This window comes from Microtus ochrogaster, chromosome 17 (genome assembly GCF_000317375.1).
Source record: "Microtus ochrogaster isolate Prairie Vole_2 chromosome 17, MicOch1.0, whole genome shotgun sequence".
Classification (NCBI taxonomy): domain Eukaryota; kingdom Metazoa; phylum Chordata; class Mammalia; order Rodentia; family Cricetidae; genus Microtus; species Microtus ochrogaster.
Window position 1 is genome coordinate 12,311,769 of NC_022019.1, and position 16,541 is coordinate 12,328,309.

At 44.5% G+C, this 16,541-nt stretch overlaps 1 protein-coding gene across 1 annotated transcript in view; it reads left to right on the top strand.

The window, feature by feature from the left end:
- Positions 1-16,541, top strand: part of Adam2 (ADAM metallopeptidase domain 2) — a 50,004-nt gene that overhangs the window by 23,114 nt on the left and 10,349 nt on the right. The window contains exons 11-16 of the mRNA XM_005355494.2: positions 513-649; positions 3,944-4,121; positions 7,933-8,031; positions 9,889-10,084; positions 12,510-12,615; positions 15,262-15,445. Of these exons, the coding sequence (XP_005355551.1) occupies positions 513-649; positions 3,944-4,121; positions 7,933-8,031; positions 9,889-10,084; positions 12,510-12,615; positions 15,262-15,445 (900 nt within the window). The remainder of the gene's footprint in view (positions 1-512; positions 650-3,943; positions 4,122-7,932; positions 8,032-9,888; positions 10,085-12,509; positions 12,616-15,261; positions 15,446-16,541) is intronic.

Genomic DNA, 16,541 nt, shown 5'->3' on the forward strand with positions numbered 1-16,541 from the left:
TTTTATTTTTATTGTACGTGTATGAGTGTTTTGCATGTATGTGTATCTGTACACAAATGTGCAGTGCCCTCAGAAGCCAGAAGAGGGCGTCAGATCTCCTGAAACTGGAGTTAGAGACAGCTGTGAGCATCTGTGTAGGTACTTGGAATCAAACTTGGGTCGTCTGGAAGAGCAGCAAGTGCTCAAAACCATTAAGTTATACATCTCAGTATTCTAACTGGAATTGATTCCATCTAAATTTATTTAAGTTATTGTTTCTGAGTGTCTCACTCCCATTATTAAAAGGCATGCATTTTGAGATCATTCCTGTGTTTGCAGTGCTGCCTGTAGCACACTGTTGCAGTGTGGGTAGCGCTTCTGTGACTAGCACCAACGTGACTAGCACCAATGCATGCTTCCCCTTTATTTGACTGTGTGGCTATTGTGAGTAACCAATCACGTTTTCCTAGCTCAAGTAAGATGCTTTCCACAACGCATACGCACACTTATGGTCTGGTGTGTTTTCTTTCCAGCACCCCAGAGCCGTAACTCTGGAATCACTGGCGATTGTTTTAGTTCAGCTCCTGAGCCTCAGCATGGGGATAACCTATGACAATGCGAGCAATTGCCACTGTGGAGTGTCCATCTGTGTGATGAACCCGGAAGCAATGTAAGAGCCTTGGCTCCCCTGCCTCACCTCCAGGGTTTCTATTACGTTAATTCCTGTCTATTTAAAGAAAACTAACCTGTTAAAAAAAAACGGGCATCTTAGGTTTCTGTTGCTATGATAATGATCAAAAGCAGCTTGGAGAAGCAAGGGTTTATTTCACCTTACACTCTCGTGGCCTAGTCCATCAGGGAGGCAAGTCAAGGCCAGAACTGAAGCAGCGGCCCTGGAGGAGTCTGCTTACTGGCTCGTTCCTCATGCCTTTCTCAGCCTGCTTCCTTATTCAGCTCAGGACACGCCTCCCACAGCGGAATGACCCTCCCACATCAACCATTAATCAATAAAATGGTCCACGGGCCAACCCTGGGGAGGCATTTTCTCAGCTGAACTTCCCTTTTCCAGATAGCTCCAGCCTGGGTCAAGTTAACAGAAACTGGCCGACACAGCGGGCTTTCTGCCACCTGGGCCACAGCCCCCGGGCCGATACACTGTTTCTTAACAACCCAATGGCTTCATTGGGAACTCCTGAAAGCCAGTTGGTGAGGAAAGAAGCTCTTGTTGTGGCGATAGTAACTTACCATGCTGAAGTACAGTTACGTTCCGAACCAACCAGGGTAGGGATGGTGAATGTCTCGGTGAGCAGAATTCAAACAATTCCTTAGACTTAGCCGCTTTTGTGAGAGAGGTGCCAGAGAACCTGGTTGACCCGGATTCCTGCGCTGTAACACTGACTTAGGCCTTTGGTCAGGATGTAGATGCTGTAACATTAACACTGCACAGTCAGAGACAAGCAAGGGTGGAGAAGAAGCATGAGGAGCGATTCAGACCGAGCACAAAACACAGTTGATGCTCTGGGTCACTGAGCTTCACCCCCACAGATTCAAATTGTATCCGTTTTCCTAGTCCCTGCTTCCTGAAGCACGGCATGCTGGGTTATTTGCCCAGCATTGACTCTAGGCCTTGAACATCATATAGAGGTGGTGTCAAGTACACAGAGATGTTCATAAGTTCATAAGCTCCCCTGTCACCCTCTGTGAGGGACCTGAGGATGAATATCCATAGAGCGTCCTGGAACAGCACCACCTAGGGACATGACGAGGCAACTGCATTTGGGTGTTTAGATTTCATTTCCCACCAGAAACTACTGAAGAAGTACTCCAAGGCCTAACTTTTTGACACTTAGGAATATCAACCAGCCCCTTCATCAGACCACCCACAAAACAGGCCCCAAGATGAAAGACTCATGCTTACCCTCCGCCCACAGGGGGCTACCTTCAGTGACTTTAGCAGGATACCCGCTGGCTTACCCACTCAGCAGCAAGCCCGGGTGCTCTTGACTACTGGCAGGTGTGAGGTGACTGGCTGCTTGAGTCCCTGCCATGGCTTCCTTTCATTGGCAGACAGTGACCTGGAATTGCCCCTTGCTCCCCTAAGTTGCTTTTGGTCAAGGCACTTTCTTACAGCAATTCCACTGTGGTTGGAACCCTTCAGAATGTAGTGTTTCCCCACTTTCTCATCCAGAGAAAGTGCAGGTGAGAATAGTTTGGTATTGAGCTGTAGTCTGCTGTGTTGCCTCTAACCCTGGGAGGGTCACGTGGGTTTCACACCGTGGGCATCATTGCTTTCCAACTTATTTGGTAGAACTGATCAACGAGGCCATCTAGGCTTGGATTGCTCTTTTTTAGAAAGAAGTTTATTAATGTTTAAATTATAGGCTTTTTAAAAAAATCTGGGCTATTTTTTTAGTACGTATCCATTGTATCAAAACTGATTAATTAAAAGTAATAAATGTATTCTTATAATCGTCATGTACTGCCCTTTGAGAGATGACAGGATCTGTACAAGAAAATCAAGTGTCCAATTAAATTCAGAGGCTCTTGAGTGGGAGAAGGAGAAAGAGAGCGCCCAGTGAGCCCATTGGGCTGAGCACAGGGCACCCATGCTCAAAAGCAGAGGGAAGGAAGGAATCCTGAGGGTTAGTGCTCACTACACTCCCCGTGTACACAGCCCAGCACCCCGTGCTGCCCGCAGTTAGGATGTCCTCCCTCATCAGTTAATTTAAGGCAGCCCTTGTGGACGGGAGGTTTCTCAAGTCCTCGGGCGCACAGGTCCCTCACAGAGCTGCTCCTTAGTTGTGCATGCCCTTCTGCGCGCTGTGCTTCTCCTCTCCATGGTGAGTACGTCAGCTCTAAAGCCAGGGTTAGTTAGGCAAGTCTCTGTCATGGTGTACTGTTCAGGACGCAGGGCCAAGGAAACCCGTCTGCTCTCTTCCAGCCGATACTTTTGATCCATGGTTGGTTGAGTCTGGTAGGGTGAAGCTCAGTGACCCAGAGCGTCAGCTGTGTTCTGTGCTCCGTCTGAATCTCTCTACATGCTTCTTCCCACACTTGCTTGTCTGTGACTGCGCAGTGTTAATGTTACAGCATCTGCATCCTGACCAAAGACCTAAGTCAGAGGTACAGTGCAGGATTCCGGGTCAAACTGGATCCCTGCCCTGCCTGACCCCACATAAACCTGAGGCTGACTGCTGTCATATGCAAGCATGTGTGCATGCACATACACACACACACACACACACACACACACACACACCTGTATGCCTATGAATACCCACATACACATATACATGCACACATAAAGAGTTGTTTACTAGAGTCACAGAGTTCTGGTTTTAAGATAGAAGATAAGAGATGCAAGAGTTATTTAAAAACTACAAAACCAGGTCAGGGGAAATTACCTCTGACCAAGTGTAGATAAAGGGAGATAAAGATTATTGCCCTTCCGGGCTAGAGAAATGACTCAGTGCAAAGAGCACTGGCTTCTCGTTCAGAGGACGCAGGTTCAATTCCCAGCACCTACATGGCAGCTCACAACTATCTGTAACTTCAGTTCCAGAGGGTCTGATACCCTCATACAGACACACATGTAGTCAAAACACCAAGGTACATTAAAAAATCATTTTTTAAAAAAAGATTATTGGCCTTCCTTAAGGCAGGACTGTTCCAAAGTCCAACAGTTCAGGTAGGAAAAGAAAGAGACAACTTAAGAAATGATATGTAAGGTAGATACTAAACTGTGAGACCAGTCTCACCAGAATTTGTCATGTAAACTCCAGCAAAACTTTGTGCTGCTGCTTCTGCTAACAGGTTTAGCTGGAGTTCTCAAGCAGCTGACTTCCTGTGCACGGATCTGGCTCCGCCCTGCAGTACCTTCCTCCTGACTAGCTACTTAGACTCTAAGGGTGGATGGCCTGTGGGAGCTCTTGGCACAAACAGTTGACATCTGGGCTCTTCTCAGTCATTCCAGCGGCGTACGGACCTTCAGTAACTGCAGCACGGAGAATTTTTTCAATTTCATCTCAAGTCCAAACTCGTATTGTCTTCGGAACAAGCCGCAGCTACAGCCGTCCTACAAGGCGGCCGTTTGTGGGAATGGAGAGCTGGAAGAGGACGAAGTGTGTGACTGTGGACCGCAGGTTAGTGCTGCCGCAGGGGGATGCGGCCAGAGCGACAGGAGCTTTCATTAACATCTGTGCTGTCCCCCTGTCCGTTCGCTTCATTTCTCACAGTAGCTTCATTTCATCCTGCTACAAAGGCCTTTGCAAGGGACATACGGACAGACTCGGGGGTGAAGGAATATCTTGGCATATGGTTCACCAATTGGTAGCCTATCCATACAGATATGTTTGCTTTTTCTGCCACTCTTATTGGTATATAGGTGGCACCTAAGGAAATGGTTCACACTCGCCATGTGCAAGTCGGTGACTTGATAATCAATGCATGCATGCCCTATGAAAGAAATCACAGCTAAGCCCATCAGCTTAGATCAGCATCTAATATGGGTTCACTCTGTGTAGCACATGCTGGCCTAAAACTCAAAACAACTCCAGCCTTCTGAGTGCTGGGATCGCAGGCTTGAGCCATCTTGCCTGGCAGAGCTCACCATCTGCCTCCTGACTCTCCTCGCCCTTTCCCTCACTTCCTCCCCTCTCCTCCCCCATCTCCCTATTAAGAATTAGAATGTAGCTGGGCAGTGCTAGTGCACGCCTTTAATCCCAGCACTCAGGAGGCAGAGGCAGGTGGATCTCTGTGAGTTCGAGACCAGCCTGGTCTACAGAGCTAGTTCCAGGATAGGCTCCAAAGCTACAGAGAAACCCTGTCTCGAAAAACCAAAAAAAAGAAAAAAAAGAAAAAGAAAAAGAATTAGGATGTAACCTCTAAGCAGTTTGCGAGTGCTTTGCATAAATATATTTTCTTGCAACAGTATGAGATGAACAATGCCTTTATCTCCATATTTAAAAGCAAACACTGAAATTCGTATTAAGTATCTCTTACAAGGCTTTTGTCTTAATTTCGTGTCTATTGCTGTGATACAACCCGACAAAAGCCACCTAGGGGAGAGAGGGTGAGCTAAAATAAACCCTTTGTCCCCAACCCTCGTAGAATGGAAAGACTCTCGTAGAATGATAAGACTATAATTTATATCACAATCTCTCTCTCCCGTCTCCTCTGTAAGAGTTAGGGTGCCACCTCTTAGCACACTGCCAGTGTACATGCAATGGAATCTGTTCCCTGCAGTCGTGCGAGTGTACATGAGACCTCCAGAGCAGATTCCTCGTGCTTTCCACATGCTACACCTCTGGACCACGGCGTCTCCATCCCTCCCGTCCATGCCACTCCCATTTTCATTTTTCAAACGAGCTATTTTGAAGGTCATTAAGTCCCATCTTTGGGTGATGTCTCCTAAGAGGAAGTCCTTCTCTTCCTCTTGGCCCAGCCTTGCCCAACCTTTCCCTTAAACTCACTTGCCATGCAGAAAGACAGATGGGAAGCTTTCACCGTGAAGTAAGAAAATATGAGAAGCCCATTTGGAGTTTGGCCATGGAATCTTATTGACTTTTTACCAATATTCAATCACCAATTTAAATTTAATATTTAATTCAAAATTATTTAAAATATACCTATAACCACAGGGAGGTTTTTTTTCCAAACCAAATAAATCTTCCATAAAACTGTGGGGTTGGAGGAAAGAGAAAAAGATAGAATGAAGGTAAATGAGATAAAAATAGAGAGATAAAGGGGAACAAGCCGTTGTCACAGCTGCTGAGAGTACTGTATCCCTGGGGAACCAGGACGCGTGTGTTCATGATTCCCTGTGTGTTGGCTGAGGTCACTAGTGTGTGCCCCTCTCAATAGAAAACTGTCTTTCTGATGCTGCAGTGGGTCCAGTTTTCTCTGCTGTTCTTGCGATCATACACACTGACCACGCAACTTAGAAGAGGAGGGTTCACTTCCAAGCTGTTGTCCATCACTGTAGGGAAGTCAAGCTGCAGGAGCCTGCAGCAGCTGATCGCATCCATGGGGAACTATTGCTTGCATGCTTACTCCTGCAGGACAGGACCCAAACCTAGGGAATGGAGCCACCCACACTGGATGTAATCAAGACATTCTTCTATAGATAGGCCCAAAGGCCAAGTTGATCCAGACAACCCCTCATCGACTCTTTCTTCCCCCGAATAGCATGTTTTTAAGAAACTGTTGCCCATCGCAACAAAATTTTTGCTTGGTTTGGCTTGAGTGGAAAAAACATGGAAACTTCTTACTCAAATTTAACAGCAATGTGTCCTAGCTCATGGCGTGTTATCTAACTGAGGTCTAACCACTGTGATAATCCCTTCCCTGTAGAAGTCAATGTAGAGAGCCACAGCAATGCATCCACTGAGCAGAACTGCTGTGCCAAACATAGGACCATTCCTGTGTCCTACTGAATGTCTTGCTGGCAGTCATTCTAAGACAACTAACCTCCACGGCTGACTCTTATCTGCTTAATAAATGTTTTCCCAATTTGCCATCTCAAATTCCTGGGAATTAAAAATTGTGTGTGTGTGTGTGTGTGTGTGTGTGTGCGCGCGCGCGCGCGCATACATCAACTAAAAAGACCTCTCCTTTGTTATGTTTGCTTACTAACCCCAATAGTCAAAGCTATTAAAGCAGATTCAGAAAGCATAAAATAGAAGCCATGAGTAAATGATATAATAGTAACAACTTTAGCCATGTTCAGATACTACTGTTTTAAAAATTAAAGCTAAAGTTAATTGCTAGATATGGTGGTATATGCCTACAATCCCAGTACTGCAGGGGCAGGAATGGAAGCAGAAGCACCAGGCATTCAGGGCCAGCTTTAGCTGAATGCCATTGAGGCTGGCGTAGACAAATGAGATAATCTCAAAATAGAAAAAAAAATATTGGGAAAGATTGGTGTGGGACAATTGTCTATATTCTATCAATTATATTGTAAATAAATGCTGATTGGCCAGTAGCCAGGCAGGAAGTATAGGCGGGACAATCAGACAGGAAGTGGAGGCGGGTCAATGAGAACAGGAGAATTCAGGGAAGAAGGAAGCCCATCTCTCTGCAGACCTGACCTGGCCACAGAGCAAGCAAGATGTAACTGCCTCGCCGAAAAAGGTACCAAGCCATGTGGCTAACATAGATAAAAATAATGGGCTAATATAAGTTATAAGAGTTAATAAGAAAACTGAGCTAATGAGCCAATCAGTTTATAGCTAATATAGATCTCTGTGTGATTTCTTTGGGACTTAATGACTGTGGGAACTGGGCAGGACAGAAACCCTGACAACAAAAGATGGTTCAGTTGTTTTTGCTACTCTTTGAATGACCAAAGTTCAGTTCCCAGCATCCACATGACGACTCACAAACATTTGTAATTCTAGCTCCAGGAATCTGATGCCCTCTTCTGGCCTCTATGAGTACTACACTCATGCATCACAAGCACAGGCACACATACCTTCTCTTGTGCAAACACACAGAAACACACATCCACAGAGAATTTTGTAAAAAAAAAAAAAGTCTCTAAAATGCCTATAAACTGTTATTGAGACATATATTATCGAAGCTGAAAAATATCACATAAGACCAAACCACAACTTCTGCTTATCCTACATCTTATATTTATTTAGCCTTGTCTACAAGAGCCAGGGGCCACCTCGTTGTCTCCACTGTGACGGTACCAAAAGGATTTTATTCCCTACACAGCAAGCTCTGTCCTAGGAATAGAAACATCTAGGATGTAATAAATAGCAGTCAATCAGTGTCTGGGCAAGTCAATCAGTAGGGTGGGTAAGAAGTAACTCGGTTTCTTTCTCCTGTTTGCCCAGATGAAAGGCGAGCATCTGTCTTCAGGCTATATAATATGTTGTCATTTAAATGCCTGTCCGCTCTGCATGGATTCAGGAAGACTCTTTATACATGTGGTTTGCCTTTCAGGGCTGTGGTGACCAAACTCCACCATGCTGTGATCCCAACACCTGTAAGCTGCCAGATGGTTCTGTGTGTGCTGATGGGCCATGCTGCAAGGATTGTAATGTAAGAGACTTTTCTTTCTTTTTTTTTTTTGGAGGGGGGGGATTCGAGACAGGGTTTCTCTGTAGCTTTGGTGCCGGTCCCAGAACTAGCTATTGTAGACCAGGCTGGCCTCGAACTCCCAGAGATCCGCCTGCCTCGGCCTCCCAAGTGCTGGGATTAAAGGCGTGTCCCACCACCGCCCGGCGAGACTTTTCTTTTTTTAGAAGATTTTTTCTTACTTTTTATGTGTATGGGTGTTTTGTCTGAGTACCATGCATGTGCCTGGTCCCACAGAGGCCAGAAGGGAGTGTAGGATTCCCTGAGACTGGGTGACAGATGCTTGTAAGTTGTCATGTGGGTACTGAACACTGAACTTGGGTTCTCTGGACAAACAGACAATGCTCTTAACCATAACCACTGAGCCATCTCTCCAGACCCAAGCTTTTTCTTTTAAAGAGTGTTGACATTTATATTTTGTTTTTGGCATTTGTCAGTGGGTTTTTTTTATGTATATCACAGGTATTACTCTATTATCCTTTTCAAGATTAGCTTGTAATTTCTTTTTCCAAATTTACTATATTACTCCTTTTTTTAGTCTTCCTTGATGCAACACACCCAGACCACAGTTTCCCCTCCCTCCACTCCTTTCAGTACCCCGACCCAACACACACACAAGCTCCCTTCTCTCAGAACCACGCTCCCTCCATTTCCCTTCAGAAAAGATCAGACCTCCTAGGGATATCAACCAAATATGGCATAACAAGATACAATAAGACCAGGCACAAACCCTCATATCAGGGCTGGGTGAAGCAGCCCAGTAGGAGAAGGGTCCCAAGAGCAGCAAAACAGTCAGAAACACCCCCATTCCCACTGTTAGGAGTCCCACAAAAGCACCAAGCTAATAACCATAACACATATGCAAAGGACCTAGTGCAGACCCATGCAGGCTCCATGATTGCCACTTCCGCCTCTGTGAACCCTTATGAGCCCCTGCTTAATTGAGCCCTGGTTGATTCAGTGAGCCATGTTCTCCTGGGGTGCTCGGCCCTACTGGCTTCTACAATCCTTCTGCCCTGTCTTTTTCAGGATTCCCCAGGCTCCAAGGGGAGGGAACCAATGGAGGTCTACAGACATTTCTATTATTAAGAAATTAATTTTAAATCTTTCATCCTATTTGTGTGCATTTTCCACCAGAAATGTCAGAGTATTAGCAACAAAGGTCTTTCAACCATGAAAAATTAATTTTCTTTTGCATTTCTATAATATTCCAAGCATTCATTCCTCGAAAATTAAAACAAGGATGTATGGGTTGTATGAAATGACTGAAACAGAAATATTGTTCCTATTACACGTCATATATAGTCAAAATATGCTACAAGCAGCACATAATTTAATAGTGTATTTTTATTTTTATTGTTTTTAAATTTCACATATGTACAATATATTTAGATCACTTCCCCCCTCCCGCCTCCAACTCCCCCCACACCCATTCCACTCTCTTTCTAATTCATGACTTTTTTATTTAATTATTGTTGTTACATATATATTTACATGTAAATGAGTAAATATATAAATGTAACACGCTGAGTTCATTTACCGTGTTTGTATATATCTTGTTCGGGTTGACCACGTGGCACTGGATAATCAGTTAGGTGGCTCATCCCTGGAGGAGACCGATTCTCCCTCTCTCGGGCATCATTAATCGCCTGTAGCTCTTCATCTCTGGTGGAGCCCTAAGAGATCACCCATCCCTGCTGAGGCGCCAGACAGAGCATTTATTCCCACCTGACGCACACAACGCACAGCACACCAGCGGTTTCCCGGGTGCCTCTCTGCTCCTGTGCGGCCTTACTCAGTGCGATTCCTTTCCCCCTTCAGATGAAGCCCAAAGGGGAGGTCTGCAGGCCTCCCAGAGGGGAGTGTGACCTGGCAGAATACTGCAACGGCACGTCCCCCATGTGTGCGGAAGATTTCTTCATCATCGACGGGCATCCGTGTGGACAGGATAAGTGGGTCTGTCTTAACGGCTCGTGTCAGGATGGAGAACAACAGTGCCGTGATGTATTCGGCTATGGTATCTTTAATCATTTGACTTTTCCGTTTAAGCATTTTCTGGGTGCTGGAAAGAAACAGATGAGCCTGTTTTGTTTGGTCCGCAGTACTGAGGATTGCATTTAGGGCCACACCTGCCGCATGCGCTCTTGTTCCACCACTGGCATGCCCAGCCCCCGCCCACTTTTCCACTCTTTAGTTTTGAAGTAGTTTCTTTTTTCTTTTCTTTTTTTTTTTTTTTTTTTGATTTTTCGAGACAGGGTTTCTCTGTGGCTTTGGAGCCTGTCCTGGAACTAGCTCTTGTAGCCAGGCTGGTCTCGAACTCACAGAGATCCGCCTGCCTCTGCCTCCCAAGTGCTGGGATTAAAGGCGTGCGCCATGAAGTAGTTTCTTGCTAAGTTTCCCTGGCTAGCCTTGAACTCACTCTGTGTCCCAGACAGGCTTTGACTTTGTGATTCTCCTGCCTCAGCTTCGCAAGTAGCTGAGGTTACAAACCTGAACCACCAGACCCAGTTAAGAAAAAGATGACAGGGGCTGGGCAGTGGTGGTAATCCCAGCACTGGGGGTGGGGGCAGAGGCAAACAGATCTCTGTGTGTTCGAGGCCAGCCTGGTCTACAGAGCAAGTTCCAGGACAGAGAAACACTATCTCAAAAAAAAAAAAAAAGAAAAGAAAGAGGGAGGGAGGGAGGAAGGAAGGAAGGAAGGAAGGAAGGAAGGAAGGAAGGAAGGAAAAGGAAAGGAAAAAACCTTGTGCAATCCATTCGAGAAATGCTCTCCCTGGACCCAGCGTAAAGAGAATAGCTGAAAGGATCCTGAGTGCGAACCAGTCTTTTGAGCAGAGAAAGGAGAATGATTCTATTGTCAGTTACTAGTTACTCCACTGTCCTGTGGGTTCTGTGTTTTCTGAGAAACCATAACCCACAAAGCACTGCTTTTCTCTTTCTTTGATCCAGATTGTCTTTGGGTTTTGTTTGTTTGGTTGCTTGGTTGATATTTTTGTTTGTTGTTCTCTGAGTTTCTTGGAACAGTGAACTAAGTGTTACATTATCACACAGACCTCAAAAACCAAATGTATGTTTATATCTATTCATCTAGAATTACCTCCATTTCTATTTTTGCTACTTTTGGGGGAACGAATTCATTTTTATTGTAAGTATGTGGGTGTTGGAAATCAAACCAAGACCCCTGAAAGAGCAATCACAATTCTTTACCATCTCCCCACCCCATCTATTTCTCGTACTTTTTTTCCTTGAAGATTGTACCCTTTGTGCTATTTCTCCATGTCAAGACACTTGCACCATTATTTGAGTGCACCTAGCTGTCTTTGTTCTGTTCACTCCTGAGTGAAATTGCAGAGACTTATCTGCCGAGCCTTCCCTCCTCCATGGTTGGTGTTGAAAAGGCCTGCCTGTGGATTGTGCATCCAGCAGGTGCCGCCGCCTGTGTTTCTACTCCACTAGACCTAAGAGGCGAGGCCAGTCATCCGGATTCAGTTGCTGTTTGTTGATATTCGTTGATATCATTGAGCTTCAGTTAGAATTTGGAGAAGGTTGTTCCCCTGTGTCTCACCCATGGGATTCCAGGGTTCTCCACTGGGTGCTCTGACGTATACACAGGCAGACATGAAAGCATGACACAACCAAAGCCTTCTCTCCGTGAGCTGATCTCCTATCTTGCCCAGGTTTACTCTCAGGAGGAAACTGGACAGGAGCCAATGGAGTGTGACAGATCTAAAAATTGTCCCTGCAGCTATGAAATATTCAGATTCTGCCTGCTTTCTAGTCCATAAGCAACAGTTTGCTGCTCTAACCAGGCTCATAATCTGCACTTCTTACCCACAACATATTCAGCAAATTTTTTCTGAGACAAAATAAACCATCAACTTTGGGTTCACTGGTATCTCTACGCAACTTAACTGAGCCCTTGTGACTGTCCAGGATGCTATTGTGACAGGTCACTTTCCTCCAGCCAGGCAATGCAGGTGTCAAAAGTCCCAGTCAGAGGTTTCAGCAAGCCTAGAATGGATGGAGGCTGGAAATAGAAACTTTTCTCTAGGAAGTTTGGGTCTTAGAAGAATTGAAGCTGAGATGAATCAGAGATGAGAGTAAATGGTGAATAGTTTGATTGAAAAGACATTTATGCAAAAAAAAGCCCACCTTTATTCACAGTAAGTCAATGATTTGTTTAAGAAACTGACTTTCTTGTTTACATGTATGGGGAATATTAGCATTATATATTAGGAACTGTGCAGGAGACATCAAGTTTGAAGTATTTGACTGAAATGGTTTTGTGCCATCATCCACATGTCTTTATTTTCAATTTTATGTATTGTTTGTTTTCTGTACAATACATTCTGAACCATTTCAGAACCTTGAAAGTGTTCATTACCTATTTCAATGCAAAGGACCATTCGAATATTCATTGCACCTTTCTGTTTACCTTCCAGAAGCCGACTTTGGTACAAATGAATGCTATGACGAGCTGAATTCAAAAACGGACATATCTGGGAACTGTGGGATCAGCCCCTCGGGGTACAAAGCCTGCTCACCTAAGTATGCCTTAAAAAATGTAACCAGACTCTAGACCCTGACACTTGAAAATGCCACCAGTTACATCCATATGGAAGCAAAATAACAGCTGACCATGAGGTCTGCCATGTCTGATCCAGTGACAGATGTCAGGAGTGCCTAGAAAGGTTCCCTGCCACATCCCACACACCTGGGGTGTTGTCCCAGTTGAACTAATTTGTCTGTACCTGAATTGTTCTCTGTCTTTTGCCACTCAGTGTTTTATTTCTATGAAGGTCCACTCATCAGACCTAAGTATTCAGTTTTTAACACTTTTGACATTTTTGATGCTGTCTCCTTAATTCACGGCATACTTTTGTGACTCCGGTTCTGGAAAGCAGTGACAGGTGGGCCCCAGGGACTCCTAGGTGGTCCTGTCTCACAAAACAAGGTGGAGAGGGATAGATAAAGACACCTGTCATTGACCTATGGTCTCTCTACACATGTGCACAGGCAGCTAGGCCATCATACACACCATACACAAACACACAACACACACAAAGTGGGCATTCTTCTTTGTACATTTCTGTTTATTTGCTTTATGTGTGTGGCAAAACAGTGATGCCTGGTGAGGCTAGAACAAGGGTTACCCTTGAGAGTTACCAATGTGGGTTCTGGGAATCAAACTCAGGTCCTCTGGAAGAGCAGCCAGTGTTCTTAAAAGAAGTGAGCCATCTCTCCAGCCCCAAGACTGGACGTTCTTTATAGAGTTAAAATTAAAGCACAAGAAAGGGAAACATTAATGAAGAACCTGTGCAGCCTTGACCAAAGTGTTCCTAACATATGGTAATAGACTTACCTCAGGGCTGCCTGCAAGCACCTGAGATTTGGCACCCTAGAAACTTTCCAAGGATTTGGGCTTGTGGGGTTTTTGGTTTATATTTGGTTTTGTGTTTTGGTTTGGCTTTGTTTTATTTTGTTTGAAAAGGTATCATGAGAAGATCTTCGCTGTAAAAGAAAATGCATGTTTTCAGCTGGGCAGTGGTGGCGCACGCCTTTAAACCCAGCATGTGGGGGGCAGAGGCAAGTAGATCTCCGTGAGTTCAAGGCCAGCCTGGTCTGTCTGTTAGAGCTAGTTCCAGGACAGCTAGGGCTGTTACACAGAGAAACCCAGTCTCAAAAAAAAACAAGAAAGAAAGAAAGAAAGAAAGAAAGAAAGAAAGAAAGAAAGAAAGAAAGAAAGAAAGAAAGAAAGAAAAGAAAATGCATGTTTTCATGAAGTGGGGGTAATTCCATGTCTGTGTGTTTTAATAAACCCTATATGTGAAAAGGAAACATTAAACAGTTAAGGTTATGACTGTGATTTGCAGAGAAGCCATATGCGCATACTATCTAAGCCACAATTCACTATCTGGGTGATGGAATGTGGAATGATTACTAAATTGTGGTTTAGATAGTATGCATGGTGTGTGTGTGCACGTGTGTACATATGCATGCATGTTGTGTGCAGACAGGATTTTGCTGAAGGTGCCTGTGTTTTGCCTTCGAGTTTTGTGGTTACAGATTTGCTCTGTAGACCCGTGTCTCACCGTGCTGTCTATCACAGTGGTACTTCCTCCCAAGTACTTAACCTGGATCCTTTGGGCTGCTCAGGCTCAGCTCAGTTACTGGCATCCATTGCCCACTGAGATTGCTGGTCTCAAAGTGATGCCGGCTGAGGGATTTCTATAGTGTGCATCAAAGCAAGAAAGGCTCCTCCAGCATCAGGGTTACTGGTTTTCATGGCCAGCCCTTCCAGGCTAAAAGAATAACACTTAGCTACAAAAGAGGGAGCAGCAGCGTGCCTAATAGACACAGTTTCTCCCTTCCTTTCCTGAGTCTGCATTCTTCCTGAGAAGTGCATACCTGTCTATCGTGCAAAGCCTCCGTCTCTTCATACATGGGAGTCAGTTAGCTCAGAGGCAAAGAGATGGTATCTAGTCCGCCCCCATTCTGACAAAGCTAGCTGACTGGAGGGTGGAAGGAGAGTGTCTTCAAAGACCATCTTGCCAGGAAGTTGATTTGCAAGCCACTTCTATAGGAGATGACTGTCCTTGCCGACAGGTACCCTCTCTGTGTGTGGAGCAGGAAGATGGCATACTTTTGTCCCCTGTTGGCTAGACCATGCCATAGCTTTCTGGTCTACATTCTTGTTTGTTTGACCAACAGTTTTCATTTTTAGTATTGTTCTTCCGTACCTAATGCCCCTTTATCGTTATGTATGCTTTTCCTGGGTTTTTCTGCACTACCATTAGGGCATATATGCTTTTATTATTTTATTATAATAATATGCGTGATGTATGGTGCTTTGGGGATCTGAACTTCAATATCTTATCCGTTGTTAAGCCAAAAAGGAAATGCAATCAGTCTGGTGGCCAGGCCAATTGCTCTTTTTTAAAAGTTAGAATAAGCTTGGATCTGATTGTGTTTAAGGATCAAATACAGGTGACGACATCACAAATGGTAATCTAGCCAATGGAAGAGTTCACAGTTAATTTGTTCATTATTGTCAATAATCCATTAAGGACTCTGTGGGTGTTATTCAAACTTAATTGCCAACTCCAATGTTTAATTTAAATCTGTTTGTCTTTGAAATTACATTAAAGTATTTCTCTATTAAAATAATGGCTTTCATTTATCTGCAAATTATAGTGACCGGAAGTGTGGGAAATTAATATGTAAATACGAAAGTGAGAATTTAATTAAAATAAGAGCTGCCACTATAATTTATGCCAATATAAGCGGGCACATCTGCATTTCCCTGGAATATGCTGCTAATCATAAAGACAGCAACAACATGTGGGTGAGAGATGGAACTGTCTGCGCCGCCAACAAGGTAGGTGATCTTCCCCCAGCAGCTCCTCAGTGTTAATGTAGTGAGTACTTATTGAGATGTATGCCTAGTAATGTGTTCTCTCAAAATGTAAGTACACAATCAATGATGAAATTTGGAAAATAAGATCAAAACTCAAAGAATAAAATAGAATAAAGCCATTGATCCTAAAATTATGCTCTATCATTAGTGGTATTTTTAAAGAAATATAATAATAATAATAATAATAATAATAATAATGCCATTGATCCTGCACAGCTGCTGCTGCTAAGGCTATCTAGTTGGCTGTTTTTTGTGAAAGTCACACAAATTCCCAGAAGACACAATCACGGGGTTCACCCCTGCATTTTGTTACATTTTCAGAATGTTGCCGAAAGAGCACACTTGTGATATGGTGGATTATCTTTTGGCATAATTATCTTAAATAATGGTGAAAATAAAGATTCTACAGAGTAAAGCATAAAATAGACAAATCTAACTAGCATGTGATGGTTAGTTCTGTCAGCTTGCTGCCTGGGAAGAGAGTCTCTTCTGGGAAGAGGAATTATCTAGATCAAGTCGGTCCCAAGGGCGTGGGGTGGGGGGAGTGGATTGTTAATTGAGGTAAGGAGGCACAGCCCCCTGTGGGCAGCACCATTCCCTCGGCAGGGGGTCCTGAGCAATTTAATGGCAAGGAGGACAAAATGAAAATCATGGTGCAGAATCATGGCCCAAACATGGGGCAGCTTGATGATGCTCCTTCCTTCCAGCCCTTAGACTCTGGTCACTTTTCTGGTTAGTTTTCCTCCATTTCTTAGGCTCTTTAGCTTCAGACACCCTGTCTGCAGGTTCATCTGTGCCTCCCTCCTCCTGGCCACATCCTCTGCAGTGAAACTTCTATGCAGTGAAGTTCCCATGCAGTGAGGTTCCCATGCAGTGAGGTTTCCATGCAGTGAGGTTTCCATGCAGTGAGCTTCACATGCAGTGAGGTTTCTATGCAGTGAGGTTCCCATGCAGTGAAGTTCCCATGCAGTGAGGTTCCCATGCAATGAGGTTTCCATGCAGTGAGGTTCCCATGCAGTGAGGTTTCCATGCAGTGAGGTTTCCATGAAGTGAGGTT